This window comes from Hyaena hyaena, unplaced genomic scaffold (genome assembly GCF_003009895.1).
Source record: "Hyaena hyaena isolate Hyena2069 unplaced genomic scaffold, ASM300989v1 scaffold_3, whole genome shotgun sequence".
NCBI classification, from domain to species: Eukaryota; Metazoa; Chordata; class Mammalia; order Carnivora; family Hyaenidae; genus Hyaena; species Hyaena hyaena.
In genome coordinates, this window is record NW_024080635.1 from 9,456,753 (window position 1) to 9,484,402 (window position 27,650).

The following is a 27,650-nucleotide window of genomic DNA, read 5'->3' on the forward strand; positions in this document are numbered from 1 at the left end:
CCTAAGTCCTGAAACAGGGTCACCTCAGTTGATTTGCAGACTCCAACCAATGGCCAAGAAAAATAGCCACTCAGAAACCATTGTATTTGGGGGATTGTGTGTTTTGCAGCATTACCCTCAGTGACAGCTGACTGATACACAGATGCTGAGTGGTCACTGGGTGCAGACCTGGGGGTCTAGGCTGTGAGTTCTCGGGAGAGCAGGAAGAGGGCCTCCCTTACCCATTTCTGCAGCCTCTTCCCTGCCCCATGCCTCGATAGGTTAAGTGCAAGGACCCCTGTTCAGCCACAGCACACTCGAGTGAGGCAAGAATTAAGGCCCAAATAGGGAAAATGATGCTCAAGGTCATGTATTAGCTGGTGGCTGCTTTGGGACTCAAAAGCAGGTTCCTAAGGGCACGTGTGTGGCTCAGTGGGGTAGGCATCCAAGTCTTGATTTCAACTCAGGTCATGATCTCACAGTTTGTAAGTTCTAGCCCCGTTCTCTCTAAGTTCTAGGATTCTCTCTCTCCCTCTCTCACTCTCTCTCTCTCTGCCCCTACTCCCCTCTCAAAATAAATAAATAAATAAATAAATAAGCTTTAAAAAAAGAAGGCAGAAGCAGGTCCCTACATGGAGCTACCTCTAATGTCCAAGGCTTTGAGGATCCAGGACCTAATGTTCCTTTCCTTTGAGAGATGAAGAATATCAATTCTTTTTAAAAAACTTTTTTTTAACGTTTATTTTTTGAGAGAGACAGAGTGTGAGCAGGGGAGGGGCAGAGAGAGAGGGAGACACAGAATCTGAAGCAGGCTCCAGGCTCAGAGCTGTCAGCACAGAGCCTGATGCAGGACTCGAACTCATGAGCTGTGAGATTGTGACCTGAGCCAAAGTTGGACATTTAACTGACTGAGCCACCCAGGCAGCCCACAGAATGCCAGTTCTGACCTGAGCACTGCCCAGGGTGACCTGAGGAGCACAGGACAAGATGAAGATTCACTGTCGCAGTGGGGATGGAGATGTGGTTGAGTTGGACACAGGTGCCTTCCAGTCTAGATGATGTTCATCTAGGCATCTGCCAGCTACCCTTCAAATTTCCTCTTTGCACTCAGCCCTGGGCTGGGCCCTGGGGACTCCAAGGGACTAAGGCACAGGCACTGGGGTCACAGAGCTCAGTTCAAAAAAACAGTGGAGACTTCAACCTTGAGGATCATGAACCCCTCTGAGAAGCTGACGGAAGCTAGGAGACTTTGTGCAGAAAAATGCACACCTGACTGTGCGTGCCAATCATACACGCGGGCAGTACACAGAGCCCTTGAAAAAACTCTCTTGAAACAATTAAATTCAGTGTGCGCAATGTTACTACAGGTGTTACAGCACGGAAGTTAAGATCACAAACTGGGGGCGCCTGGGTGGCTCAGTCGGTTGAGTGTCTGACTCTAGGTTTTGGCTCAGGTCATGATCTCGTGGTTCATGAGATTGAGCCCTGCGTTGGGCTCTGTGCTGACAGTGTGGAGCCTGCTTGAGAGTCTCTCTTCCTCTCTCTCTGCCTCTCCCTGGCTCATGCTCTTATTCCTTCTCTCAGAATAAATACACTTTAAACAAATATTAAAAAAACCCCACAAACTGGAACCAGACTTCCTGGGCTCAAGTCCTGACTCTACTACTAATTACCTTTGTGACCTTGGGCAAGTTTCTTAACCTTTCTTTGCTCCCTTTCCTTCATCTGTAAAATGGGGATGATAATAATTATAGCAGCTACATCAGAAGATTGTTTAGAGAATAACATGAATCCATATGTATAAAATGCAGATATTGGTAGCGTAAGCACAATGAGAATGTGACCTCACCCGGGTGGGGGTGTCAGATGAAGTCCAGGAAAGCTGCCTGCCGAGTGGGGCTTATGTAATGGAATTTTAAAGAACAAACAGAAGTCACCCAGCTCAAAAAGGGGGAGGGCATTCTTGGCCAGGAGCACCAAGTGCAAAGGCAAGAAGGTGAGGAATGGGATGTGGGGGCTAGAGAAGGGGCTGATCTGCAGGTACCTCCTCCCCAGCCCCTCACCCTTCCCAGGGGGCAGCAGCACCTAGGAAGTCTCCTTTCCTGAGCCCACTCATCTGCCCCCTCCTCCAGGAAGCCTGTTTGTCCTCTCAGCCAGATGTGCCTCCCTTCCTCTGAGCCCTGGAGCACTTGCTGTGGATGCCCAGGAGGGGTTTCTGCTACGTCCCTGATCTCACAACCTTGACTGTAAACTCTTGAAGGAAGTGACTGTGTTTTCTTGCCCTGTACTGAGCACAGAGGCCTGCACAAAGAGACCTGTTCTGATGCCCACAGGGTAAAGGCTATACTCCTTAGCTTGGCATTCCAGACCCTTCATGACTTGCCCTTTGCCAGTCTTGCTTGCCACACCCCTGGGGTCCTCCAAGCTCCCGCCATACCAAAATGCTTCCCCTCCCTTTCTTGGTGGGGCTGCCAGATTTAGCAAATAAAAATACAGGATGCTCAGTTAAATCTGAATTTCAGATAAACAATGAATACTTTTTTTGTGTAAATTTTCCCCATGCAATATTTAAAACATACTAAAAATTATTTTAAAGAATTTAAATGTAATTGGTGTCCTATATTTTATTTGGCAACCCCACCTTCCCCGGACACTCTGAGATACTGCAAGTGCTGTCTCTTCTTTGTGAAATATCCATTCCCCATCTGCCTGGAAGATCCCTATACATCAAGACTCAGTACAAGTACCACCTTTGCTGGGGAGACTTCCCAGATGTCCCAGAAAGATTTGCAGGTGCATTGTCTCTTCTCCCACCTGTTGTTCTGATATGCATGTGTTTTCTCTAAGGACTCTGGGTTTCCTGAGGGCAGGTACCTTGTCCCATTCACCTCCAGGAGCCCCAGGCTCAGCACACAGTAGGTGCTCACTAACTACCGCCAGTGACAAATGAAAGAACACGATTCAGCACTGTGGAACCCAGGTTGCAGTACCAAGATTGCCCACTAGGTGCCACTGGCCAACATAGAATCTCCACGGATTCTGCAGCTTGAGGGGGTGTTTGAAGTTTGAAGTTCCAGATTGTAGGATGGAGATGGGAAGTAACTGCCAGTGCACAGGTGCCTCAAGAGGAGGGAAGAAACTAGCAGGTGGCTGCTCTAAAGTGGGGAACAGGACAGAGCAGGGGATTGGGAGTCATTTCAAATGCAGATTCTTCCACTTGCTTGCACTGTCACCTCGAGTTAAAACTCTTCCCTCCCCTGAGCCCATTTTCTATTTCAGAAAAGGAACAATAAATGCCAACCTCCCAGGGTTGTTGTGAAGATGAAATGTGATCAGAGTAGTGTCTGGCACAAAGGAGCTGCTCTAAAGCCATCAGTCCTCCAACCCCCCCCCCCCCCCCCCCCCCCCCCCCCCCCCCCCCCCCCCATGGCTGGAACACCTTTACCTGAATAAGGACTAAGCACTGACAGGTTAGGGGAAGACATTTAGTATGAAATCTACCAGTCCTTAGCTCAAAAATCCTTACCCGAAGACTAAGGGCCAATGAGGCACGGGGTGCATTTCTTAAGCCCTATGAGCCTCGGTCTTCTCATCTTTAAAGTGGGATCAAATACCATATGCCACACAGAGTGGGTATGGAGATTCAACAGGAAAAAATGGGTAAAGCTTTTTGCAGAGTCTCTGGCACACATAGGGATTTAATAAACATTGGCCATCATAGTTATCAACGGCATGTGACAGAGTAAGACAGAGTAAGGGAAGGCTTACTGTATGTACTACATCCATCCATCCATTCATCAGTGGAAGAATGAATGCAAAAGTGAATGAGTGAATAGATCTCTCCATGCAGGCACCACTCCACATACCCATATACACTGGGCAGAGCCCTATGCAGCCTGGATTTTCACTGTTCATCCCCTCCTCCCTCAACTTCCCTTCCCCTTTGCTCTGCCAGGTAAACATTTCTGTTGAAGAAACACAAATCAATGAGGCCAATAGGGACCCATCTGCCATAGGCGGCCTCACAAAAGAAGCTTCTCCTGGAGCTCTGGGGGAGCCGAAGCTGGAACCGATGGAAACAGCCAGCCCTGGTCCGGCCAACACCATTTGTCAGCGGCATCCAGGAGCCTTCCAGCAAAGTGGTTTTTTAGCTCTGGGCTCCAGGCAGGCTGGGAAATCCCAGTGGAGCTGGGGAAAGGCCAAATGGAGAGCCTGGTCCAAAAAGAGCCCTTTCTAAAGAAGGAAAGGAGGAGTGGAAAAGATAGTGGGGGTGGGGCCCACCCAGGACTGTGGGGCTCAGTGCCTAACTTCTCTATCTGGGAAGATCTGGAGCATTCATTTAAGAAATCAATTGCAGGCATCAGGAGGGTTGCGAAGTGTTAGGTAAGAGACGGATGTGGACTTGTCAGAATCCATCCTGATGGAGAATCCAATCCTCCCTGATGGGAAAGCCAGACTGACCTAGGGAGCCTGAGAGGTTGGGGACCAAGAATGCTCCTACCCCTGTGCTGGCATCTCCTCTGACACTTTCATCAACTCCTTTTTCTTTCTCCCCTTAAATCTGCCACACTCCTATCTATCCATCTCTGTTTTTCCTCTGTACACCCTCCTGTCTGTTCTTGGCTATACCTTTCCACCCCTGGCGAGCACCATACCTACACCTGCAAATCACAAACCCACACTGGCCCCGGGAAAAGGCACCACCATCCATGGGGAGTTGTGCTTCACGCTTCCTTGGTCCCCTGAGTTTCAAAATATCGTCTGAATCTGCAGGCTTCTCACCATCTCTGCTGCCAGCCCTTACTCCATGCCACTGTCATTTCTCACTCGGTGTCCTGTGAGAACCCTCAAAAGGGTCTGTGTCTCTAGGGACCCCCTTATAGTCTGTTCTTCACACAGCAAGACACAGGGATCTTTAACATAATCTGAGTCAGATCACATCATTCCAGAACTTTCCAACGGTTTCCCATAGTACTTTAAATTGAATCCAGACTCCAAAGGCGTGGAAGCCCCTCTGGAAGCCCTACCACAACCCAGCCCTGCCTCCCTCTCCAACTCTTTCCCTACTAATCCCTCCCTTGTTCGTATTGTTTCTCCACACTTGCCGTCTCCTGCCCCAGGGCCTTTGCACATGTTGTTCCTGCTGTCTGGAATAACTTTGCTCTCATCACTTGTCTGTCTGCTGAACTCCTAGCAACTTTTGAGGCTTAGCTCAAATGTCACTGGAATGAAGACTTTCCCTCACTTATACACCCCTCCTAAGTGCCCCGACAGATCTTTGCCTGCCCTTCTGTGACTACGTCACACCTGTCTCATGGCTATCTGTGTCTGGAGGTGTCTTTTCCCCTGGGCGGTGAAGGCGCCGAGGCCTCTGGGCATGTCTGGCTAATCTCAGTATTCCTAGTACCCAGCCCAGGGCCCAGCCCAAAGTTGGTGACAGTGAATATTGAATGAACAGGTGTATGCCACCCCTCGCTGTGCCCCAGGCCCAGGAGGAGGGGCTGACAGAGCGGTGCCATGTCTCATCGCAGCCGTACCTCAGACCTGTCCCTCTCTCGCCATTTGTACCTCTCAGAGCCTGGTCCTGCCCACCTATTGGCGATCATTCCAGAAGCACCCCTGGGAGAAAACCAGAAGGTGGGAGAGCCAGATGGAGAGTGAGAACACAGGCCCAAATCCTGTTTGCTCTGCCACTTAACAGCTGGGTGCTCTTGAACAAGTCACACAACTTCTCTGTGCCTCAGTTTCCACTCCCGTCTGGGGTGGGGTGGGCAGTGAATGGCCTTGCTGGAGGAGGAATCAGGTGATGGAGGAGGCGTGCTTGGCTCATGCTGTGTGTCATGGAACGTGAGCAGGCGGTGGCCGTGGCCGCCGCGGGGTCTGCCGGTCCTGACGCCTGGGCAGGGGCCCGGGGATGCCGGGCAGCCGCAGAAACTAGGGCAGCGCTGCCTCCTGGTTCACGCCTCCATCAGCCTCCCCGGCCCCTCCCGTCTTGGTAGGAAATGGGTCGTAGGCAGGACTCGCGCCGGGATTCCTCATTTCCGCTCTAGTCTTTGGGGATAAACACTTTCGGTTTCGTTTAATCATAAAGCTTCTTAATTAGTTTTTTTTTTTCTTTTTTGAATTCTGAGTTGCGAAGCTGTCCCTGCCAGAGGGGGTGGAAATGCTGGCTTCTGTAGGGCCTGGGGCTTCCTGGGCCTGGGAGCAGCCGGCCTGGCAAAGGCTACCAGACGCCAGGCTCCTTCAAGGCCCTCCACAGAGCTGCTTCCCTCACCTGTCCTCACCTTGGCCATCCAGCAGCACCTCGTGAGCACCTGCTGTGTGCCAGGCTGGGGAAATGGCAGAGGTAAGGTAAGGTCTCCACCCTGGAGGAACAGGCCGTGGGAAGGGATTCATTCACTTATTCAATCAGCCAGTATTTATCAAGTGTCTCTGGTGCTGGGCTCAGGGTACTGGCGAGAAGATGGTGAAGGGGACACATGTGTTCCCTGGCTTCTCAGAATGTACTGCCTAGAGCAAGGGGTGAGTAAGGAAAGGAGCCCTCACAGACCAGCTGGGTGAGGCCAGATGGGTGTTGGACAACGTCGTGAGACTCACCAGAGTTTGGCTGAGGCAACAGTTAACAGAGTGCAAGGGCCAGACTGGGCCTCAGAAGGCCGGGCTCCAGAGGCCCTGTTTTCATCTCTCTTCCTCTCAACCCTTAGGGAGGGACTATCTACTCATTTCCAGTTCTCTCAACTCTCAACTAAGGCACTTTCTATAGTCATTAATACTTTAGTCTAAATGTGATCCAAATGACACCTTTCCCAGGGGCTCTTTCAGGCCCTGTGGCTGTTTGGTGCTTTAGGCTACAGGTAAGAAAAGTCTCCAGCCAAAAAGAGAGTCTTCTGAGCCTCTGAGGTCCAGCCTCTGAGGTCCCTCTACCTCCTGGCCCCTATACTGTGCAGGCCCCATGTTCAAATGTCCTGGCCTTGCCTGGCCTCACGTCACATAGCTCTTGTCCACCATGCAAAAGGCAAGGCAGAAGGGAAGAAGGGAAAGCACAATTCTGTTAGGGCCGGGAGCCATGCTGGGCACTGTCCCTGCCTCTTCTCCTTGACCTGTGCAGCCCCAGTCAAGAGAGGCAATCTTGTTTGCATTTGACACAGGAGGCAACTGAGGCTCAGAAAGAGGGAGAGATGACTGCCCAAGGTCACACAGCTGTTAAGGATCTGAACATGTAACTTCTCACTCCTAGGCCAATGCTCCTTCTACAGCACCAGTGGCTTCTAACCCCGGGTCCCTGGGTCCTAGGGGTCCCTGAGGGAGTATTAAAGGTCTGAATTAAAAGCTCAAAGAGAAACCACTCTCTTCCCCTACAAATGGCACCCTGGCAAATAGAAACCAGTGTTTTAGCTGAAATCAGAGCATCAGGGGGAGGAGGCTCCACTCTCACCCTGCACAGAGCTACCTTGAGCACCTTCAAATCTCTGCTTCAGAAAGGGTGAAGCTTTCTGAGAAGCCTGTTCTTCCAGAACATTGGACTCAAGTCAAGAGGAAGGGGTCCTAGTGAGGAAAGGGCCCTGGCCATTGTATTTTACTGAGATTGCTGTCTGATGCCCTAGACCAGAAAAGCACAACTCAGGGAGGTCTAGGCACCTGCCGGAGGCCTCCCAGCCAGGGAGGACTGGAGTCAGAACTGAGCAGGGCAGCCTGACTCTGAGGCCAGTGCTCTTTCTGCTGTACTGGGGCATCCAGTCTCGAAGGATGGTAGGCCTCCAGGCCCCAGGGGCATGGGGGTGGGGGAGGGGGCCCAGGGGCACGGTACCTTCTCATAGTACTGCAGCTCATAGTCCAGGATGACGCCGTTGGGCTGGTCAGGCTGGGACCATGACAGGGTGATGCTGTCCACGGTGCGGCTCACCTGGTGCATGATGGACACAGCCGACGGAGCTGGAAGACAGGTCAGAGGTCAAGGGTCAGGAGCAGCAATGAGAGGGCATATACGGATTCTGGTCCAACTTTTAGAGGTATCCAGACAGAGTTGGGATCAGAGAGAGGAAGGCATCTGGCTGAGGCCACACAGCCTGCCTAGGGGGCTGTCAGGGGCCAGCAGGACTTGTTCAGGGCCGTGGGTGCTGCACCTTCAGATTTCAGACATCGACAATTCTGGCCATTCCTGGGGACCACGAGCCACACCAAGTGAGAGACGGATGCACTGGGTCCTTCTCTGGCCTGGCCCAAAGCAGTTGGATGAAAGATATTCACTCCCTCTTGGAGCTTAGTCTACTGGACTAGGGAACTTACAGACCCAAGACATGGTAATGGGGCTCTGGGAGGAGGGAGCAGAGATGCATTTGTTCCTCCCGTGAATGTGCACTGAGGGCCTACTATGTGCCCTCAGCATTGAGTAAAGATGACTGCCAAAAATAAATCCATAAAAATATATCTATAGCTGCGATGGAAAATAGTTTGGCAGTTACCTAAAAAGTTAAATGTAGGGGCGCCTGGGAGGCTCGGTTGGTTAAGCATCTGACTCTTGTTTTCAGCTCAGGTCAAGATCTCACAGTTTGTGGGTTTGGCCCTCAGTTGGGCTCTGTGCTGACAGCGTGGAGCCTGCTTGGGATTCTCTCTCTCCCTCTCTCTGCCCCTCCCCCATGCTCTCTCGCTCTCTCTCTTTTTCTCTCAAAATAAATAAATAAACTTAAAAAAAAAAGTTAATGGAGTACCTGAGTGGCTCAGTGGGTTAAGCATCCAACTTTGGCTCAGGTCATGATCTCATGAGTAGTGGGTTCGAGCCCCCGCGTCGGGCTCTGTGCTGACAGCTAGCTCAGAGCCTGGAGCCTGTTTCAGATTCTGTGTCTCCCTCTCTCTCTGACCCTTCCCCACTTGCACACACACATTCTCTCTCTCAAAGATAAATAAACATTAAAACATTTTTTTTAAAAAAAGTTAAATGTAGAATTACCCAGCATTTGCACTCCTGATTTTCCAGAACTGAAATCAGGTACTCAGATGAATACTTACACATGACTGTTTATAGTAGCACTATTCACAGCAGCCCAAATGTGGGGACAACCAAAATGCCCATCAGAGATGAATGGAAGTATACACGATGGTGTACACATGCCATAAAATAGTACCCAGCCATAAAAATGAGGCAAGTACTGACACGTGCTACAAAGTAGATGAACTTCATGTGAAGCGAAAGACAGGCACAGGGGTCATATATGTTATGATCCCATTTATATGAAATACTCAGAACAGGTAAATACACAGACAGCGAGCAGCTGGTGGCTGCCAGGGCTGAGGGCAGGGGAGAAACAGAGAACGTTGGGCATAGGTTTTCTTCTGGGGCGATGGAGATGTTTTGGGTCTAGACAGAGGCGGTGGCCACACAATCCTGTGAATGTACTAAATGCCACTGAATTGTACACATTAAAAAGGTTACTTGCAGGGGCGCCTGGGTGGCTCAGTTGGTGAAGCATCTGATTGCTGATTTCGGCTCAGGTCATGATCTCGTGGCTCATGAGTTCGAGCCCCGCATTAGGCTCTGCACAGATAGTGCAGAGCCTGGTTGGGATTCTCTCTCTCCCTCTCTCTATGCCCCTCTCTTCTTGCACTTTCTCTCTCTCTCTCAAAATAATAAACTTTAAAAAAATGGTTAACTGTATGTAAACTTAAATAAAATCAATCCCTCCCTCCTCCGTGCTGCTAGTGCCATCACAGAGGGTGGCTAAATGAAGGAGACGAGAAGTCAGGGGTGGCCTGTTTAGTGCTGGAGGACTCTTAGAAATAACTTAGTCCCATTCCTTCATCTTACTGATGTGGAAACTGAGGTCAACAGAGGGGCTGTGAGCTGCCCAAGATCGCACGGTGAGTTCATGACACAGCCCTTTTATTGATTCCTTCTTTCATGAGGCACCGGGCCCGTGTCTCTTGTCTCCTTCTCAAATGGAACAAACCTGTGCAAAGCACCTACTATGTGTCAACCACATGTTTCCTGAGCCCTTCACATGTGTTTCCTGAGCTGACCCTTGGCGAGGGAGCAGTGTTAGCCTCACTGACAGGTGAAGACGGAAGCTCAGAGGGGCAAGGGGCTCCTGAGATCCCAACGCCCCCACACCCTCAGCAGGGGAGCTGGGATTTGAACCCAGGTCTGCTGATGCAGTGTTTGCCCCATGGGTGGACAGAGCAAGGATGGATTCCTGATGCAGTCCCTTCCTGCTCGTCACTCCTCCCTGCAGTGAGCCTCCTTGCCTCTCTGGGCTTGAGGTTAAGTTGTAAAGACAGTAGATCTTTTTTTTTTTTTAATGTTTTATTTATTTCTGAGAGAGAGAGAGAGAGAGAGAGCATGAGCAGGGGAGGGTCAGAGAGAGAGGGAGACACAAAATCCAAAGCAGGCTCCAGGCTCTGAGCTGTTAGCACAGAGCCCAATGTGGGGCTTGAACCCATGAACCGTGAGATCATGACCTGACCCAAAGTCGGACGCTTAACCAACTAAGCCACCCAGGCGCCCCAAAGACTGTGGATATCTTAAATATTATAACCACACACCCAAAGATTGTAATTACACGAGCAGATGGAGGTGTTAACTGGCCTTACTGTGGTAATCATTCTGCAATATATACACGTTTCAAGGCATCACATCATACAACTTGAAACCTTCAATTTTCATGTTATATGTCAATAATATCTCAATAAAGCTGGAAAAAATATTTCAATTCACAGAATTGCTATGATGCCAGCGTGATGTTGGGTTCTGGGGCTCAAGAGAGGAACCTCTCAGGGTCCCTGCCTTTCAGGGGCTCGCGGTCTAAGGGGAGAAAGCATATTTGTTTTACATGAGTACCTGCTCTAGGCTGGAGGTCCTGGGTCCCAGCCCCCATGTCAAGACTCGGCCAAAGTGATCCAGGCCTGTGATTTCACCTCCCAGCAATGAAGACAAGTGGTCGAATGCATTTAACCAGGAGACTTTGTTAAAATCCACATTTCTGGGCACCGCCCCCCGCCCGACAAAGATTCTGATTAGTGGTGGGGCCTGAGAACACGCAGTTCTAACAGGCTCCTTGGGAAGTTGATGCTGCTGGTTTGTGGATCCCACTTTGGGGACCAGAGAAGGAAAGTGACTTATCCAAGGTTACACAGCAGGTAGGGGCTGGCATAAGAGCCCAGACCATCTGAGCCCTGGTTGGGTAGATTTCCACCCACCAAATTGCTTCTCACAGCCTGGCTTCTGCAGAGACTTCCCCTCTCATCTGCCCAGGCTAACGCCCTCTGGATCCTGCAGCTCTGGAGAGTCTTGAAACAGGGGGACAAGAAGTTGTAGGCTGCCCCGGAGCCCGCCTTGTCCTGAAGGCACTGGGGAGCCACAGACAGGCAGCAGCAGGAGTGGCAACCTGCTTCTCAAATAACATACAAGCTTGTTATCCTGATGACACTTCATGCCCCATGGTGCGCAGTGGGAAAACATAAGGCCCATACCTGTTCACTCTATGCCAGGCGCTTTACACAGTGGACTCCTGTAACACTCATATTAACCCTCTGAGGCTGGTATTATTATTATACCCATTTTACAGAGGAGGAAATGGAGGCATAGGGATATGAAGTAACTTGCCCAAAGTCACAAAGCTAGCAGGCAGTCATGCTGGGATTTGAACCCAGGCTCGCCCATGTCCAGCACATCCTTCCCTTCTATTGGCTGCAGCTGATGCAGCAGAGCAGGGAGGTCTGGAGACCAGGGGACCTCAGAGGGCCTCTGAGGACACCCTGGTCCGGCTCCCATGCTGTTGCTGCAAAGCTAACTCCCCTCGGCTCCCGCTGACTCACCTCACCCACCACCACCCAGCCCGCCTTGGCTCCGGGAGCTCAGCTGTTAGTGGGGGCAGGTCCCACACAGCCATGGGGGTCTGGGCTTGGTGGGCTTAGCTGGCAGGCTTGGGTTACAGGCAGCTAACCCAGGCTCTGATCCCCTAAGTCCCGTAACCCTGGGCGTGGCAAGGAGGCGGCATTTGCCGGGGAGATGATCAAGGCGGGCCGGTGGGGGCCACGCAGGGCTGGCCTTTCTCCTGGAATCCAGGCAGATTAATGGCGGAGAAAAGGGAGCAACAGCTGCATGCTCTCCCATCCGTCCTTGTCCACCGCCCACCCCGGGGTGTCGGGTTTCCCTGAAAGTTGGTCTTCAGGGAATTCTGGTATTTTCAATTACCAGCCAGGCACACCGGCAGGGGGCTGGGGTCAGTGGTGCCCTGTGACCCCTGCAAGGAGATGGAGCCCCAGGGAGCAAGCACAAAAGAGGCTTGTGGCCGAGAGGGGACGGGGGGAGCCCGGCCAGGCAGGGCCTGCTTGGCTGGAGCAGGTGGTCAGGGGCCCCGCTGTCCCCAGCGAGCCCTGGGGGAGCGTCTAGTCCCTTCATTAGCTGAGACTCGAGGAAGTGCTTGCCCCGTCTCCCCCGCAGGGCATGAGGGGGTTGAGTGAGGTGGTCTCTCAGAGGCTTCTGGGACCAAGAGCCTCGGACGGGCAGGAAGACAGGAGGCCTGTGACCCCGGCTACTGCAAGGGGGTATGGGTTTGGACCTTGCCCGGCTTCACTTCCACAGCCCTGAGCTCTGAGGCAGGAAGGAGACCCCTGAGCGTGCTTGGCCTTTACCCTTTCACCACCCCAAGCCCCAGTCGCAGACCCCGCTGTCTCTGTGACATCTTCACGGCACTGACTCCCCCCGCCGCCAGTGATGCAGAGACGCTCCACGTGGCCTCAGGGCCGCCCTGCCCGGCACCCGCCAGCGATCTGCACTTGCTCCTTCACTCCCAAGTGCCCTCCACCCTGGCCACCTTTCTGTTCCCAGTCCCACCAAGGTCATCAGTTTTCTCTCAGGGCCTCGGCCCCACGGTGTTTCTGAAGCCTGGACACCTCGTCCCCCAGATCTCCATGGCCTCCTCCTTCACATCTCAGCTAAATCGCCCCCTCCTCGGAGAGCCCTCCCTGCCCACCCACCCCCTCCCGTCACTTGTCATCCCATCCCACCCAGCTTTCTTTACTTTGTAGCGCTAACACTATCTGAGGGCCGGGATCTCATCTCTCTTATTCAATCCTTTATCCCTGGAACAGTGTGTGACTCAGAGTAAGCGTTTATCAATATTGCTGGAGGAAGGAAGAGGAAAAAGAAGGGCAGCTTCTCGCTTTTTCTAGCACCTTCAGGAAGCTGTCGGAGTCACTGACCTCGGGGGCTGGGACCTGGAGCAATGTCTTCAGGCAGCCGCCGGGGGAAGGCAGCACGGCTTCTAGGATGGGCATAGCGGTTCGCTCTCCCTCAGAGCCCCTGCCCGCCTGTGAGGCCACACAGAGCCTCTTGCCAACCCGCCAGCCAACAAGACCACAGCAGTCAATTATTACTGGGCTTGCATTCTCCAGGGTCTCTCGCGGGGACAAGACTCCTAGAATTTCCGGTTGATGAGGGGATGGCTGTTTTGACTGTAGCCATACTCCTGATGATCCAACTGCAATTCTGGGTGGCCTGATCATAACTGTCACAGCAGAATTTCCACAAATAAAACACTTCCAGAAAATGGGCCTCATTTCTTTCTGATTGGACCAAACAGGGCTGTGGACAGAAAAAAAGGAATCGCCAGAAACTGCTGCCAAGGTGGCACTTTTCTAGAAAGCAAAGGAGCTCTGTGGTCAAGAAAGTTAGAGAAACACAGAGTTCTAGACTCCTGCTTGTGAGACTCACACTGCACACTCCTTTGTTCAAGGCTCTGAGAAGTCCTGCAGGGGAGAGACCCAGTTAACCTGGCGGTTGTGGTCTCATTTGGCTTTAGAACCTTTTTTTCACATAACAGCTATTAATGTGTTTTGCGAGCAGCAGTTTGTGAAATACGCTTTTGGGGGAAAAAATCCATAGCAACAAAAATCAGGTCCAGGAGATTATATCTTTTTCCTTGAACCTGACAAAACCTCCTGTCCAGGGTGGCTGTTCATCTGCTCATTCATTTTCCCCTTGATTCAGGATAAATTTAACAGCACCTCCTGAGTGCTACACAATCAGATGGAGGGGGTTCATCACATCCGTTTCACAGATGAGGAAAGCAAGAGTCAGGTCAAGTCTCCTGTCCATGGCAACTCAGCTCACAGGTGGGATCAGGGCCCAGCTCTGCCTGACTCTATAGTCCAGGTTGGTTTTTTCTCCCTGATGACTTGGACTGAGCTAAAAGCATGATCCAAGCAGGCTAAGGCCAGGCTCTGGGCTTGGTACCCTGGAAACATCCAATGGCCTACCTTCTAGGGGGCTGCTGAACAGCCTTGATCTTACCTGTGGCTGCTGAGTGGGACCCATTCCTATGCCAGCACCTGGACCAGAAAGATAGTGAGAGCCCAAGCTTCAAATCTTGTAGTCTAGACAGCATGTCTCACCCCCCAGTGCCTCAGTTTCTCCTCTATAGAATGGGGACAATGGCACGGATGTTGGGAGGGTAAATGAAAACCGGCATGTATAGTGCTTAGCACAGGACTTGGTCCAGAGTTAAGGGGCCATGAGATGTCCACCATATGTGCTCAGACTCTTTTTTAAAAATTATTTGTTTATTTAATATAAGTAATCTCTACACCCATCGTGGGGCTTGATCTTACTACCTTGAGATCAAGAGCCATCTGCTCCTCCAACTGAGCAAGCCAGGTACCCCTGGGGTGTCCAGACTCTTAGGCAGCACTGTGAGTAGCTGAGAGCTCAGCAAAGGCTCTTGAATGGTAGTGATGGTGGTGGTCAAAGAGGGAAGAGGTGGCATTCAGGGTTCAGATCCCAGCTCTCTAAGGCCCAGTTGACTGTGTGACTTCAGGGAAGTTACTTTTCACTCTGAGCCCGGTTTCCTCACTTGTAAAATGGGATGTGGCAGACTCGACTTACTGCCAACCTAATACCATTCTTTCTTTCTCAAATTAACAAAATCTTGGTTCTTAACTAGGCACATTGTACCTGAATAAAAGGCTACATATTCCTAAACTACATATTCCTAAGCTTTAAGTGGCCATGTGACAATACGTGTGCCAATGAGATATAAAGCTAATGTAATAAGTGGGACTTCTAGGAAGTCTTTTTCAAAGGGAAGAACCTTCTCACTCTCTTTCTTCCATCCTGCTGCCTGGAACATGGATGAGATAGCTGGAGCTCTTGCAGCTATTTTGGCCTATAAGGACAAGAAACTGTATGCTGGGGGGCCTAGATCTGTCATGATTTCACAGGGTTGCCCAAACTCCTAACTTCTGACATCCTTTATGAATAAAAAAAAAATATACATTTTGTCTAAGCCACTATGATAGATTGGTTATATTATTAATCACCTTGTTGTATCTACACTCTTTGCCCTCTAACTTGTGTAATTCTGACCCCCAGTTCTAGGCTTAGCCATGTGACTCACTTTGGCCAAAGGGATATAAGCAAACATGATACAAGCAGAGCTTGAAAAGCCCTTGCAGGGGTGCCTGGGTGGCTCAGTCGGTGAAGCGTCCGACTTCGGCTCAGGTCATAATCTCACAGTTCGTGGGTGTGAGCCCTGTATCGGGCTCTGTGCTGACAGCCAGCTCAGAGCCTGGAGCCTGTTTCAGATTCTGTGTCTCCCTCTCTCTCTGACCTTCCCCTGCTCATGCTGTCTCTCTCTCTTAGAAATAAATAAAACATTAAAAAAAAAAAAAAAGAAAAGAAAAGCCCTTGCATATATGTGCTGGCTGTCCTGGCTCCATGTGACTGCCATAAGAACACACCCAGGCCAACCTGGCCACGACCATCCATCCTGACAGTCAGACAGCAGTCAACCCTAAACACGCCACGAGGCCCTGAAAATATCCCAAGAGCTGCCACGTGCCCCGGAGTAGAGGGAGTGCAAACATATGAATGTGCCCGCCCCTTCCTGACTCAGTCTGGAGACCTGTGAGCGAGGTAAATGCTTGCTTTCATGCTGTTGGTGTTGTGGTTGATTGTCCAACAGCATTACTGTGGCAGCAAAAGCATCTCTTATTTTTCTTCCTGTTCTCTGCCGCCAAACTCAATCCTAACTGATACTCTCGGCCGGCAGTGCCTTCCCTGCAGAAAGCTTGGGGGGATCAAAGAGGCCGACGTGCGCAGAGGGCTCGGCCCGGGGAGGGAAGTGCCCTCTCCCTCTCTCTTCATTTCCCCAGGCCTGGGCCTCCCCAGGGGCTCTGCTGGCCCATATCTCCTTCTGATCTTCTTGGCCCCCAGGAAGAGAAGTAGGTGAGTGCATGCTTGTGCCAGTTCTAGAGACTGTATGCCCGCCCCCCAGGAGGCCGGGAGGATCAGAGCACAACACGCTGGCAGAGGGGCTTTGGAAAGTTGAAAGTCCTTCCATGAGAGAGCCACGCGGAGTGGCCGTGGTACCTGGCCGGGGTGGAGGCTGGCTCTGCCACGGACCTGCTGTGTCATCCTGGACAGCCACTTAGAAACCTCCCTGGGCCCCCGTCTTCCTCTCTCTAAAGAAAGAGGTTTGCATTCAGGGCCTCTGCCGAAGCTCATGTGCTTTCACTTGGCTTATGTTACCTTCTGCAACAAGCAGAATAATGACCCCTGAAGATGTCACATCCTAATCCCAGAGTCTGTGAATATGTTACCTTATGTGGCAACAGGGATTTTGCAGATGCGATTAGGGCGATGGCCCTTGAGATGGGGAGATTATGCTGGATTATCCAGATAGATCCAATCTAATCTACCGAGCCCTTAAAGGAGGAGAACCTTTCCCAGCGGAGAGTCTGAGAACCAGAGAGGGGGAGCGTGAAGACACTGGATGCCCTGTTGCAGCTTTTGAGATGGAGGGGCCACGTGCAAGGGCTGGAGAGGGGGTCTCATGGGCTAAGGGCAGCTGCCAGCCAGCAAGGAACGGGGACCTCACTCCTACCACCCTGTGGCACTGAGTTCTGCCGACACTGATCGGTCTCACAGATCATCCCTTAGAGCCATCAGAGAGGAATGCGGCCCTGCCGACAGCTTCATTTGGGCCTGAAGGGATCCAGGCTCGTCTTCTGACTGGATCTGTGAGCAGTGAGACAGGAACTGTGTCTCACTCTCAGTGATTAAGCTCGTGTAGCTATAGCATCCCAGTAGGAAATCAAGACACCTTCCGATTTTGTCTGAAGCCTAGCTGATGCGTCTTATCCACTTACCGGGCACTCTGTCTATGTGATTGCTAATCCGGACACCATCCGGCAAAGCTGGACCGATAGATCAATACCCATTTTGAAGGTGAGGACACTGAGGCTCGGAGGAGTGAAGTCTCCCATGCAGCTTGGGCCCACAACTCGGAAAGGGCGGTGCTGGAGGAGGGCGGAGCCCAGCACCGATGACATGTTTTTGCCCACACCACCCACCAGGAGGTGACAACAGGGGAGCTTCCCAACTGGTCAGCCTGCTGCTCAGTATAGGAGATGCCGAAGACTGCGTCTGCCAGCCAGGCTGTGCTGTGGACGGGCCCATGTGCACGGCCGGCCCTGCTTCTGCAGAAGGCTTCAGTCCGGCCAGCGCTGGGCCCCAACTATGCGGTGATGTCATTGTTCAGGCTCCGCCACTGCCTGCCTGGTGAGTGCAGGCAAGTCCCTTAACTCCTGATGCCTCCCTTTCCTTGCCTGGGAGACAGAATAATAAGAGGCCACACCTCACTGTGTTGTTGTGAAGATTCATGGTCAAGGACTCAGGACAGTGTCTGCTACACAGTAAAAATTTGATAGATGGGAGCCATTATTGTGATTAGGGTGAACATAGGATGATCTCTGCATTCTGCCGGCCTGCATGTGCCAGGTAGCCTGGGAGGCACCTTGAGACATGAGCTCAGAGCATCACTGCAATCCCGCAAGGAGGGGCCGAGATGCTCACGAGGATACCCATTCAGACGTGGGCTAAGTGACTTGTCAGAGGCTGCGTGCCAGTGAGCAGCCAGGCTTGATTTGAAGCCAGGTTTGTTTGCCAGATTCCCAAACCCAGACCCTTCCCAGCCCTTCTCGAACTGGGCAAAGGCACAGCTGCCCGGAGCTTGCTCCGGAGGCGGGAGTGTGTGGGGGGGTGTCCGGCACAGCCTCAGAGGGCAGCTAAAAGGCCTGGATACTGTCCCGTGGACGAGCCCCATGTTACAGAAATGCCGCACGTGCCCCAGGTCTGCAGGGCTGTCTCTGCCTCACAATTTGGATCTCCGCTTAAATGCCACTTCTGTAGAGAGGCTCTCTTCCGATGCCTGCCCCGATGCCCCCCTCCCCCCATTTCCTGTGTTGTCCTGTTTGTGTCGAGGGCCACTCTGGACAGCAGAGACATATCCCGCATCTGCCCCCTCCCAGCTGAGTGGGCCTGGGCACATGCTAGACTTCTTCCCATGCCTGTTTCTTCCTCCTTCAGGTGGGGATAGGCAGCTCAGCCTGGCCACTTTCTCCAGGGGGGCCCAAGAAGAAGGGTGAAAACAGGGCGGAAAGCCGTTCCAGAATGGCGGAGTGCAGTTCGAAGGTGGCATGACGGATTTATGAAGTCAGAAGGCAGCTCTGGCCCCAGCGAATGCCAAGGGAGTGTGAGCAAGGCCCAGTCACTTGCCCAAAAGGAATAGTTTTGCCTTTTAAGGGAATGAGTTAGATATTTATATGTTGAATTTTAGGGTCTGATTAAAACCGACCACTGAATGCATTTGTCTGGAAATCAAGTCCCCAGCCTTGCTTTCTAACCTATCATAATTCTCTTCACCCCACCTCACTCCATGCTTCCCTGAACCCTTCTGCAAATGTTCACTGAGCATTCACTGTGGTGTGCCCCTGGCCAGGTGCCGAGAAAACCGTGGGGAGCAAAAGCAGATCCATTGTGTACCACCACGTGCTGATGGCGGGGCAGACAGGCAGGAATGACATGATCAAAGGCATAAGACTAAAATTCCAACCAGGAAGCTTGATGGCCATGGTGCCCGGGGTGTGACCGAGTCAGGAAGGCCAATAAAGATGAGATAAGGTCTGAAAGAAGAGTGAGGAGAAAAGCAATCCAGGCAGAGGGAACATGTGCAGAGGAACGGAAAGAACTCTCCCTCCCACTTGCCACCTGCGCTTCCCTCCCCCGTGGACACCTTCTTCCCTGCATGATTCCATCTCTTTTTCTTACAAACTTCTCCATTCTCCAAAGTCAAGTTCAAATGCCTCTTCTTCCAGGAAGCCTTCTTGCCCTTCTCCCATTCTCCAGGAGGAGATGATCTCTCTCTCCTGCCTGTGATCTCTCTCACCTCCCCATACACATCCTTGGGACTTGATTCATTCTATCTTTAATGGAATGCTGTATCCATGTCTCATCTTTCCAACCAGGGTATCAATCCTCAAGGGCAGGAACTGTGTCTTCTCTAGTATAGATTTGCAGTCACATCGTTCTGAGTTTATATCCTAATTGAGGCCACTTAATTCTGGGACTTTGCATAAATGGCTCTACCTCTCTGGGTCTCTGTTTCTTTATCTGACAAATGGGGATAATGTGCTGAGGGCGTGGTGTGGCTTCACGGTCCCCAGCTGGGCTCTGACCATCTATGAAAGTGTTGGCTTGTCAAGGGGCTTGAAACAAAGAGGAAAGGGATAGGCTGTTTATGATCTAGAAAGCCCAGGGGCTTGGAGGGCACACAGAGGCTTAGACTCGCTTAGACCTGGGTCTCCCGAGTTTGTCTGATGGTAAGGAATACTTGAGCTACTTGTTAAAAGTGCCAATTCCCAGAGCCAACTTTTGGAATTCCGATTCAGCAGGTCTGAGGTAGGGCCAAGAACTTGTGTTCTGGAAAAGCTCTCATATAATTCTGACGCACAAATGGTGGAAAAATTGAAGCCTTAAGGGAGGCAGCGATTTTCATGAGTGTGATGGGTTGGGTCAGCTATCTCAGCTCTGCCTCTTGGAATAGGTTGTGGACCCTCACCCTTTCCCAAGTAACTCTGCGGGGCTCATTTGCTGTTGGTGACTGTGTCCCAAGCAGAGGCATGCGTTGGTGTGGCATGGCTTGGCTCAGCCACTTGTGCTCCCAGCATTCACCATGAGAGAAAGAAGCCTCAGTGGCTGCTGGTCCAAGGGGAATGGGAGACATATGGAACAGACTGAATCCAACCCACATTCTGGAGTCCTGCCCAGCACAGAGAGCACTGCTTCAGATTAGCTAAACCCTAGCTGCCCCACAGACTAGTGAGGGAGAAAATAAATGTTTATTGTTGTGAACTACTAAGATTTTCGGGTGGTTTTGTTATGCAGCATTATTATAGCAATAGCTGACTGATACACTGATGTCATGCCGCAAAGGAATGGCAAAGCTGGGACTCAAACTCAGGTTTGAATCTAGTACCTGTTTCTCACTGCTTCTGTCTTTCAATCCTGAGGGCTTCCCTCTGCATCTTCTTCTTGGAAGCCTCTCACTTCCACTCTGTTCCAGCTCTGTTTTTTGGACAGGAAGGGTCCAGCTCAAGCAGCTCTACTCCTTGCTGCTAATAAGATGAGGCTTCTTGAGTTCCACCCTCAGGGCTCCCAGAAAGGTACAAAGGAGGCCCCTACAGCCAGGGAAAGAACTCCCTCACCTCTACCCCCGTTAGGAGCCTGGGCTTCCCTGCCTCAGAGCTTTGTCCAGATAGAGAGTCTCACAGCTGAGTCTTCATAATCTGTTAGGTGTCTTTACTAAGAGTGGTTGGCTTTCAAGGGTTCTGTCAGATTGCCTGCCTTGAGTCAGCTCCATCTGGACCCCAATCTGAGTGGGGCTTAAATGCACCAATGACCCCCACAAGAGCTGCAGGCACATGCTCACAAATATGCCCTCTCGGCCACAGAAAGACCAAAACCATCCACAAGCAAAGCCACACTCCTCATACACAAACACACAGACAGGCAGGGCCACCTTCATACATACAAACTTGTGCTCAAACACACCCTTTCCAAGCCCCTCACATTGAGACACACTCATGTTCACGAATGCATGTGTAAATAAGAAGCCACATGGCCACAGAACATGTAATCACAATCGTAAACACACGGTCACCCAAGCACACCCATACATTCTTACACATGTGCGCTCATTCACACACCGTCAAATCCAAGGTCCTTGGATATAGCCTGGATTGTGCCCAAGCACTGGAGTCTGTTTGTCCTAGTTAATTCCTGTATCTTACCCTCCTGCCTTGTGACTCAACTTCTCTGACCATCATCTGTAAATTGGGGGCATGGATGCCTCCTAATCAAGGAGGCCACAGGTCATATACAGAAAGTACCCCTCAAGCAGGTGGCGCTGGTTGGCCTCTCTCCTTCCATGTCCTGGAGCCTGGCCTCCCTTGGCTCTTCCTTGGACAAGGCCCAGACCAGGCTCACAGTGGAGGCTTGGCAAGGGTTGTTGAGTGAATAACTGAGGGGACACACTCAGTTTTCAACCTACAGGTACCATGAGGTCCTTGAAAATCTCATGTAGCCCTTGGTTGGAAGATGAGGCTGGCCCTGGCCCAGAGGGCAGTGGTCTTGGTGGAGAGAAGGAGCTGGAAGCCTAAGTGGAGTGGACTGAGGAGGGAAAGGCAGTAGTAGTGAGACTGCCTTGTTTGGCAGCTTTTTTTTTTGCCACAAGGGAAGTAGAGCAGAAGATGGAGGGTGACATGGGGTCCCGGGAAGGATGATGAAGGTGAACTGAGGGAGAAAAGTCTGCTGGAGTTGGACTGGAGTGGGCGGAAGGCTCACAGAAGGCACCTGTGGAAACTGCTAGGTACCTCCTGGGTGTGTCCCCACCGCCCACTGCGAGAGGCTTAAGTCAGGCTCTGAGGGGTCGCGTCCCCTGGCCTCCTCTGGGGCTCAGTGAGGCCGCATGACCAAGCTCTTTCCAGGGGAGAATGCGCAGAAGTGACGGGTGGCCCTCCTGCGTGCCCGGCTGGGAACATGGCCGTGGCCTTGGCCTTGCACCCTCTCTGTCCCACAGACATGCCTGTACTCAGCGTCCCCGCGCACACAGGCAGGGAGCGTGGGGGGCGCTGCTGCAAATGGAAGAAGCTCCAAGCAGATCAGATCTACCCACTAACCTGGACTGCTCTGCTGCGGACAGGAGAGAAGCCTGAATCTCTGCGCTCTCTGTGCCACTGAGCACTTTCTGTGACAGCAGCTTCACGCTCACCTCCGACAACACACACTCAGCAAACGACAGCTGCTATTACCAACACCACGATCACCACGACAACGGACAGGTAGACACCTCCACCCTCAGCGGAGCACAGCTTCGGCAGAGCGGCAGCCACCCACAGGTGCCAGGGTCCTTGTCTGGCACAGCAGGGCCCGGCCCTGCCCCCTTGGAGCGCGCAGGGAAGTGCTTACCTGCCTGGTTGGTGGTGATGTTCACGGAGGCGAACTGAGGTGAAAAGGGGCTCTGGTCGGTGACGCCGTTCACAGCCTGGATCTCGAAGGTGTACTGGGTGTGAGCTAGCAGGTCGCTGATATAAATGCGCGGCTCGGTCAGGCCCAGCTGCCGGGGTGCGTACTGCACGTTGTCCCCACAGCGGGTGCAGGCGCCCCGGCCCGAGCCACAGCTCTTGCAGATGATGTTGTAGACGAGATCCTCGCGGCCTCCTGAGTCGCGGGGAGGGGTCCACTCTAGCATGAGGGATGTTTCATTCACACTGGAGATCACTGCCTGGGGTGCGGAGGGGATGGCTGGGGTGGGGAGAGGGGTCGGTCAGTTCCCAAGGATGCCCGTGTGGAGCCACGTCCCAAGAGACGGCTCTCTACCCACTGCCCTCGCTCCAGCCTGGGCCCCCAAAGACTTCCTTCGAATCCTTTCTCCCCTCCACCAGAGAGATGCTTCTAGAGTATAACCCTCATCTTGCTGCACATCTGCTTAGCCCTTTCTCCCTGGACTCCAGCCTCCTCCGTATTTGTTATCAGAGCCAGGGCCCATCTTTTTGTGTTGGGGATTATACCCACCTGATAACTGTTTCCCTTCTTCCTTCTAACAGAACCCCTATGTTCTATGTCCGGCTAGAAGACTATATTTCCCAGCCTCCTGTGATTAAGGGCTGACCACTGAGATTTGGCAGAAGTTGTTGGTTAGGACTTTTTCTTAAAAGGACACAGCTGTAAAATGCGTCCTTGTCCCTTTCTTTCTTCCTCCATCTACAATGTGTGTGATGGCTGGAGCTTCAGCAGCAATGCTGGACTAAGAAGTGGCCCGAAGGAGAGGAGCCGCATGCCAAGGATGGTGGAGCAGGAGTGAGCCAGGTCCCAGGGACCTTCACGGCTTGGCCACAATTACCCCAAGGGTGCTTATCTTTGGGGGTTCTGCTAAGTGAGAGAATAAATCCTTATGGTTTAAGCGCCGGGGTCAGCTCTCTCTCGTTGCCTGTAGCTGAATGCCATTCCTGTCTGATCCGGGGGTGGAAAGATTGCCCTCACAGCCATCCCGCTCCTAAAGCACGCGGCCTGTGATTTCAGGTGGCCACTGCCAGGTCGAAACACCGGGAAGGCTCCTCTGTCACGGACACCAGGTTGGCTCTCCTTTTGCGAAGCCTCCCATTCACTGTACCTTTGTGAATCGAGACCCTGACTTCCTCCTCCGTGTGACTAGCAGGAAGAGGGAAGGAGCCAGATGCCAGCTCCGCGGTAGCTGCTCTTTGGCCGCACAGCCACCCCGGGACGGCCCTCTTCCAAACCGGTTTTCATTTCCCCTCCCACCAGGTGACGGGCTGCTCCCCTCTCAGGAAAGGCTGGCTGCGCCCCGAGCTTCCCGCAGGTGGACTTGGGACTCAGTCAGGCATCGCGCCTGGGGGGCCCGGACGTACTTGTGCAGGGCATGTCCAGGGGGTCCAGGTCCGCTCTGTAGTAGCCGTTGCGGCAGACGCAGTTGGTCGCCCCTTCTGAAGTGGTCCGGCTGTTGATGGGGCAGTGTGCGCAGGCCTCGTCCCCTTGGTTGGCCTTGAAGGTTCCAGATGGGCAACCTGGGGCAGAAGACAAGGAGAGCTGCTGCAGAAACTGGAGCAGGGCTCAGAGGTCACAAGGAGAGGTCACCTGCGAGGAAAGACCGTCAGGCTCTCGAAGGCGCCACCCAGCCTTGCGGAGGGGCTGCCAAGTGCCGTTGTTGGGAAACCCCATCTCCTAAGGCTCTTGGAGGGGTCTGCAGGCTCCAACATGGCAGTCCTATCTGTGCCCAGAAGGTTCCGGGCTACCTGGATTCTTTTCTCTCTGAAGCTGTCTATGGCTTTAGCTGGGGCCCCTAGTGATCCCTCTTCAACTACTCCAGGCTGAGCCACAGCTTTTTGGGACAATCCCGACTTATTCTGAAGACCCTGAAAAGGTCTGGGGTAGCACCCATGGCCCGGTCTTGCTCACTAATGGCTGGTTGAGCCCTGATTCTTGTAACCAGATTCCTGGCTCCCCGAATGATTGCATTAAAGTAGAAAAGTGCAGGGCAAGTAGAAAGACGGTGTGGTACAGCAGGAAAGAACACTGTCTTTAGAAGTAGACAGGCCTGGGTTTGAGCCCCAGCTTGGCCTTTTACTAACTAGCTGTGTGGCCATAGACAAGCGGCTTAGCCATTCTGAGACTCAGTTTCCTTATTTGTAAAATTATGCTTCTAAGGGCCATTTCTGAAAGCCTCTGGGGGGATCTGGCATGGTGTGTAAGGTATATGGCATGGGGCCTTGCACCGTGTAGATGCCCAGTGAATAGTAGCCGTTACTGCAGTAGGTGTTGGATGGATTTATTTCGCTAAAGGGAGCCTGCAGTACCAGGGACAGCCTGAGGAGGGAAGTGTTTGCACTTGATGAGCCTGTTCAGCTACGAGGGGCCTTCTTCCCTGCTCTGGGGGGGTGGAATGTTTAGGATGTGGGTTCAGGCCCTGCAGCTCAGGGCTTAGGTTCTACAAGAAATGACCACTCCTGTGTGGACCTGTGTGCAAATCCACGCCACCCTTCCTTCGAGCCCTGGGCTGGGAATCAGGAGGCCTGGGGTCCAGACCCTGTCCCTTTCCTGGCCTCAGTTTCTTCTTCTGCTTACTGGGGTTCATAATCCTAGCTCTGCTGTGGAGTGTTGTGAGGGAGGATCATGGAAGGGGTAAGCGAGAAGGTGGACAGGGGAAGAGCTTTGCAACAGGCAAGTTCCTCCTCGGAATGAAATGAGGGCCAGGGATGCTCACCTGGACCACATTCCACACCTGTGTGCTGTGCGACTTTTGGCAAGCATACCCCCACCCCCCTTAGAGCGTCACTCTCCTCATGTGTCAATGCTTAACATAAAGTTCCCTAAATCATTCTTCCAGCCCCGGTCTTCAAGCTTATCCTCCAAGTTCAAATCTTAGCAAACTGCCCTCCTCTCAACTCTTCAACTAGCTCCAGCCTCAGAGACCCCACCCTCTTTGGTGCTTCTATTACTTGAGATCGGGGAGGTTTACGCCTCTGCCATAATTATTCACCAAGGGTCCCCTGGCTGTGCTCTTGGCCCCCTGAGGATCGGAGTCCTGTCTGACTCACAGCTCCTTCCCCTCTGCCTAGCACAGAGCCCAGCACTCAGCAGATGGTCCATTAATATCACTGGAAGTGGCTTAAGTGGGAAGAGCTTGGGCTTTGGGGATGGTGCAAGTAGCAAGGCAGTGAAGAATGGTGGCTAGTGCACAGGCTGAGTGGCGAATCGCCAGCAGTGTGACCTCGGGCCAGTCACTAAGCTATTTCCTTTTCTGCAAAACGGAGACAAGAGTGTCTCCATCCTACAATTGCTGTGAGGATTACATCAGTTAATTTAGGCAAAAATGCCCAGAATAATGCCTGCCATTATTGAACTGTATCTGGTTCAAATACCAATCTGCTGGGTGACCTGAGACGAGTGGTTCAACCTCTCTGAGCCAAAGTTTTCTCATAGCTGTGAGAGTATCTACCCATAAAGTGGCCATGAGGACTCCATGAGATGGACAGTGCCTGACATGGGGGCGGGGAAAGGTTGTGGTGACTATCTCAGGGCTTGCTGGATGGCACAAGGGTGCAGTAAATAATCCACAGACAATTCCCTCTGGGGTCCTCATTTACTTTTGGAGGGGACTTCCAGAAAGTGGCAACCAACTTAATCAACAACCTAGCTGGCTGATGCCACCCTGACCAGGCCCTGTGAGGATCTTGAAGAGCCCACTCCAGTCCAGTCCTTAAGGAACTGCCAGGCAAAGGCAAAGTCAGGACCTTGACATAACCATCAGGCCACAGTGACACCCAGGAGGATGGCCATGAGCGCTCTGGGGATTTAGTAGGGCCTCCACTGTACAGCTGGGGAAGCCAGGCCTTCAGAGTGTAAATATGAAACAGCCAACATTTACTGAGTATTTTTTTTAAATGTTTGTTTGTTTTGAGAGAGCGAGAGAGAGAGCGAGCGAGCAGGGGAGAGTCGCAGAGAGAGGGAGAGAGCATCCCAAGCAGGCTCAGCTCTCTCAGCACAGTGCCTGATGTGGGGCTCGATCCCACAAACCACGAGATCAGGACCTGAGCTGAAATCAAGAGTTGGATGCTTAGCCGACTGAGCCACCCAGGTGTCCCTTACTGAGTACTTGTTAAATAGTGGCTCTGTTCTAAGGACTTAACCCACAGTAACGCAACCAGTCCTTACCCAGCCCTGTGATGGAAGGAGTGTTACCTCCATTTTCAGATGGAGGCATGAAGGCACAGAGATGAAGTGATTTGCTATGATGTGAGCTCAGTGGCAGAGTTGAGATTTGATCTTGGGTGGTCTGACTCTACATGCTTCCCTAACCATCACACCACACTGCCCCTATGCAACCTGAATCGCTGTCCATGGTCTGTGAGCACTGGGCAGGTGCCTCGAGCTTTCTCCACTCCATAGCACTGGCTTTGGGGTCCTGAGCCCTCCTGCTGTCCCTCCTGTTTACTTTCCTCTCCGGCACCACAACTCCCCTGCTCGCGGGATAAAGAGGGGGCAGCTCTGGCTCTAGTTAAGTGATTGATCTCTCGGAGCCTCAGTTTCCTCTGCTGTAAAGTGGGGGTACAGGGCTCTTGTGGGGGGGGTCTAGGCCCATCTAAATAGATGCCAGAGGTTTTGATCCCAAGATGAGGAGCCTCCTGGCTCCCTTTCAGGAAGGAGCCGGCCCAGCTTAGCACATCTCTCCCATCTGCTGGTAGTTCCCGGGGCCGGCTGGTGAGTGGCAACCCACAGTCCCCTCTATGCCGCGCCAGCCCCTCCATCTGGGCCACCTTCCTGGCTGTCCTTTCCGGTCACCACGTTCTGGCCCCAGCTCAGACTTCCCCGGCTGCTTCCTTCAGAAACCTTCCCTCTTTAGGGGTTTGGCCGGACCACCTCTACCCTCTCACTGGTTACCTGGGGTTTCTGTATCTTTCAGCACCGCGCATCACACAACCTGCTCTTTGTCTTGGAAGGTGACATCACTCTCCACCCAGTCCCCAGGAACCCTGGATGCCTCCTCCCTACCCTCACCCCCTGTGGCCAATTACGAGATCTCCCTTCCCCTCCCTCCCCCGCCCCCAGCAGTGCCCCCCCCCTTCCTGGCTCTTCTCTGCTGCTGTTCCACCCCTGCGGGCATCCAGAAAGCTCCTCCTACCTACTCCTTAGCCCCTCATGGCCATCTAGCCTCCTCCCGACCACCCTCCAGAGCCAACTTCCTAAAGTACAAACCTTTCCGTGCCACTTACACATCCACAACGGCGCACAAAGGAATATTATTTGGCCATGAAAAGGAATA

The 27,650-nt window shown here is 52.4% G+C and overlaps 1 protein-coding gene across 3 annotated transcripts in view; it reads right to left on the reverse strand.

Annotated features, from left to right (window-relative positions):
* The window catches only part of EPHB2 (EPH receptor B2), a 184,194-nt gene that overhangs the window by 18,927 nt on the left and 137,617 nt on the right, over positions 1 to 27,650 (reverse strand). For all 3 annotated transcript variants that reach the window (XM_039233743.1, XM_039233734.1, XM_039233725.1), the window contains exons 4-6: positions 23,740 to 23,895; positions 22,280 to 22,615; positions 7,787 to 7,911 (exon numbers count right to left, since the gene is read on the reverse strand). In XM_039233743.1, coding sequence (XP_039089674.1) covers positions 7,787 to 7,911; positions 22,280 to 22,615; positions 23,740 to 23,895 — 617 coding nt within the window. The remainder of the gene's footprint in view (positions 1 to 7,786; positions 7,912 to 22,279; positions 22,616 to 23,739; positions 23,896 to 27,650) is intronic.